This window comes from Salvelinus alpinus, chromosome 14, assembly GCF_045679555.1.
Source record: "Salvelinus alpinus chromosome 14, SLU_Salpinus.1, whole genome shotgun sequence".
Taxonomy (NCBI): domain Eukaryota; kingdom Metazoa; phylum Chordata; class Actinopteri; order Salmoniformes; family Salmonidae; genus Salvelinus; species Salvelinus alpinus.
The window spans coordinates 33,631,309-33,634,657 of NC_092099.1; the positions used below are offsets into that span (position 1 = coordinate 33,631,309).

Here is a 3,349-nt window from a genome sequence, read left to right on the forward strand (position 1 = left end):
TCTCTCACCTCTGGGAGCAAAACTGTCAAACACACACGTCCCTATTTGTTACAATAAGTGTCAGGCGAAGACATTGTCCAGACAGTTTGTCATGGTCAGCCCATGTAGAAAGAAATATTGTACTGTATTATACAGTATTGATTTAAGCTCCTTGCACCATGTTCTGGAGCCTAACAATATGAGTCTATGACTCACCATAATAATACACAAGGCCTTTATACACATCACAAGCCTCTCTTCCTTATAGAGAAGTAAGAGACATTACCCTCAGTTTAGACCTAATTACCTTCCAGTCAACTTCCAAGGCTGTGGGTGGATACAGGAAGATGTGGACTAATCAAAGATCCTGCAGGCTCAGACCCTGCCTGCCTGCATTCACCAGTAATTAGGCGCACACACACACACACATCTCTGAGGGGTTTACTCTCAGGGAGATCTTAACCAACTGCATGCAATCTTTGAGAGAAATCAGGCATTTGTGTAAATACACTCTCATTTACATAAATACCCACAATCTGCCCACTTATCCCTATCTCTCTATCACACTGCCAGTGAATGTGCCCACCAAGCTGCCAGTAAATGCCCACAAGCTGCCAGTAAATGCCCACCAAGCTGCCAGTAAATGCCACCCTGGACAAAGCTGTAAACATGGTTTGTAGCACACTGCAGAAAGTCTCTACAGCAGAGATACTTACACAACTACAGTCTATCTACACCAACAGGTTCCTAGGATGGGGTTGGGGAGAGAGGTTCCCTGCCACGACAACCTCCTGTGTCTGTGTGTGTGCATATAGGGTGTGTGTGTGTGTGTGCATATAGGGTGTGTGTGTGTGTGTGTTCAGGGGCCTCCTGTTGTCTCACGTGGGGAAGCACAGCTGGGGAGCTTTTTCATCAGCGAGAAAAGAGGGCTAATTACTAAGATTGGGAGAGAGAGAGATGGGTAGAGAGAGAAAGAAGAAAGAGGGAGGCTGGAGGAGAATGAGAAAGGGGGAACGAGAGAAGATGGTGAGAGAAAGGGGACAAGACAAAGGGGAAAGAAAAGAGGGGGTGTAGAGAGTAAGGAGAGAGCGGTAAGGAGAGCACCTGCCACCCTTTCTACTCATCGCTTTCTCTCTCTCCAATGCACACACACTCCCTCTCCTCCCACCCTGTGACAGAGGGTGGCCCCCCTCTTCCTCCAGCATAGATGCAGAGAGAGAGAGAGAGAAATAGAGAGAGGTAAAAGGGAGGGAGGGATGTAAGAGGGAGGAGAGAAAGGGAGAGGCAGACTCATTATGCTACCAGTGCGCTCTGCGCTCCTCTCTATGCCAGTACCTCTCCGAGTGGCTCCCACACACACACTCACTTTTTACTGCACGTTACACACACTTATCCTGAGGACCGCAGACACAGACAAAGAGACTGTGCGGTTGTTGAGCGGGAGCGGCATGGAATGGAACCTCAGAAGGATGGACAGTGAACTTAGACAGATCAACTCGGACCTGCTGCAGCCCAGTAAGAGCATCAAGAAGCCCTCGTCAGGCACCATCACCCTCAACGTGGGGGGCTTTCTGTATGCCGCGCACCGCACCACTCTCAGCCGCCACCAGGGGTCAGTGTTGGAGGAGCTGGCCAGCGGCAAAAAGACCGTCCAGCACACTGACTCCATGGGCAACCCCTTCATTGACCGTGACGGCCCTGTGTTCCGACACATCCTCAACTTCCTGCGGACCGGAGACCTGCAGCTACCCGACGACTTCCGAGAGGCAGGCCTTCTGAGACGGGAAGCAGAGTTCTACCGCCTCAGCGGATTGGTGGAGGCCATTTTGGAGTGGGAGGAGCTGCGGGCAGTACAGCGGGAGCCCGCCTTCCTGGAGGTGACTGACGAGAGGTCACAGGGCTTCAAGGTGTATTGTAGTGACCCCACTTTCATTGACAAGGTCAAAGGTCGCCTGGTTCAGATCTCAAAGAGCCGGCTGGACGGCTTCCCGGAGGAGTTTGAAGTGTCGTCCAACGTGATCCAGTTCCGCCACTTCATCAAGTCAGAACCGGGCTCCAGGCTGGTGCTGAAGCAGGACAGTACCTTCGTGTGTACTCTGGAGTGTCTGAAGCTAGAGACGGTGATGCTGGCTCTGAAGGCTGGCTTCTCTATCATCACCTCTCTGGACAGCAGCAAGGGATCTGTGGTGGCCGCAGAGGCACTGCACTTTGTCAAGTAAGAGAGGGAAGAGAGGGGAAGAGGGAAAGATGGGGGAGAGGGATCTGGTAGAGAATGGACAGGGAGGTGCAAAGAGAAGGGAAGAGAATGGGGCAGGTAACAGGCAGGTAGAGGGGAACTAGAGGGAGGAGAAAGGTGTCTGATTCCAGATTGAGCCCTAACCCCTGGGCTGGAACTGATGCAGGACAGCCCGTTTCTCTTCACTGCTGCAGGACAGAACACACACTCTCAGAGGAACAGTCTCCTACTGGATTGCATCAAGCTGCTTTTTCCATCCTGTCTGCTCCCCCTTCAAACCAGCCTTTGTGTGCACAGTGAGGTATTACAGTGTGTGTGTTCAGTTGCTGTGTTTAGTTGCTGTGTTCTAGTATTTAGTTGTGTGACCAAGCCTTTTTCTGGATCCTGAGGGGAGTGGTAGAGTGGAAGAATGTACTGACTGACCTACTGACGGTTGCTGATTATTGTACAAAAACAATTGTTTTATTCCAGAAACTTCTCACACATAGCCTGACTGGATGAGAGGTGTGCTTTGGAGAAAATATACACGTAGGGTTTAGACCCAAGGGTTCAAATCTAGCATGATGCATGTGCAGTGAAGATTTTCAAATCAGAAAACAACTTTGTGATTGTTTGATCGCCTGTGCAGTGAGTGAGTAAGTAACAATGTGTTCATTTGGATATGTGAATGTTTTGTTTTACACACAATAAAAGTAATGAATATTGTCAGTCATTACATGATTATCTTGTTAAATATTACAGACATATAGCATCTGCAAATTGGTTTGGAATATTTCTTCCACAACACATGGAATTTGTGTTCATTCTATTATATAGTACAAGGGGACTTGGAAATACAGTGCATTCGGAAAGCATTCAGACCCCTTCCTTTTTCCACATTGTGTTACGCTACAGCCTTATTCTAAAATTGCTTAAATTAATTATTTTCCTCATCAATCTACACATAATACCCCATAATGACAAAGCGAAAACAGGCTTTTAGAAATATTTGTAAATTTATATTTAAAAAACTACAACTTAAATACCTTATTTACAAAAGTATTCAGACTCTTTGCTATGAGACTCAAAATTGAGCTCAGGTGCATCCTATTTCCATTGATCATCCTTGAGATGTTTCTACAACTTGGAGTCCAC

General features: G+C 47.8%; 1 protein-coding gene across 1 annotated transcript; it reads left to right on the plus strand.

Moving 5' to 3' along the window:
- Positions 1-1,261: 1,261 nt before the first annotated feature.
- LOC139538816 (BTB/POZ domain-containing protein KCTD4-like) lies at positions 1,262-2,927 on the plus strand. The gene has a single exon (XM_071341288.1). It carries the CDS (start codon positions 1,275-1,277, stop codon positions 2,196-2,198), a length of 924 nt encoding a protein of 307 aa, XP_071197389.1. The 5' UTR covers positions 1,262-1,274; the 3' UTR covers positions 2,199-2,927.
- The last annotated feature ends 422 nt before the right edge of the window (positions 2,928-3,349 follow it).

Coding starts and splice junctions, on each gene's coding strand:
- LOC139538816 (XM_071341288.1), top strand. CDS start 1,275: ATGCTACCAGTGCGCTCTGCGCTCCTCTCTATGCCAGTACCTCTCCGA.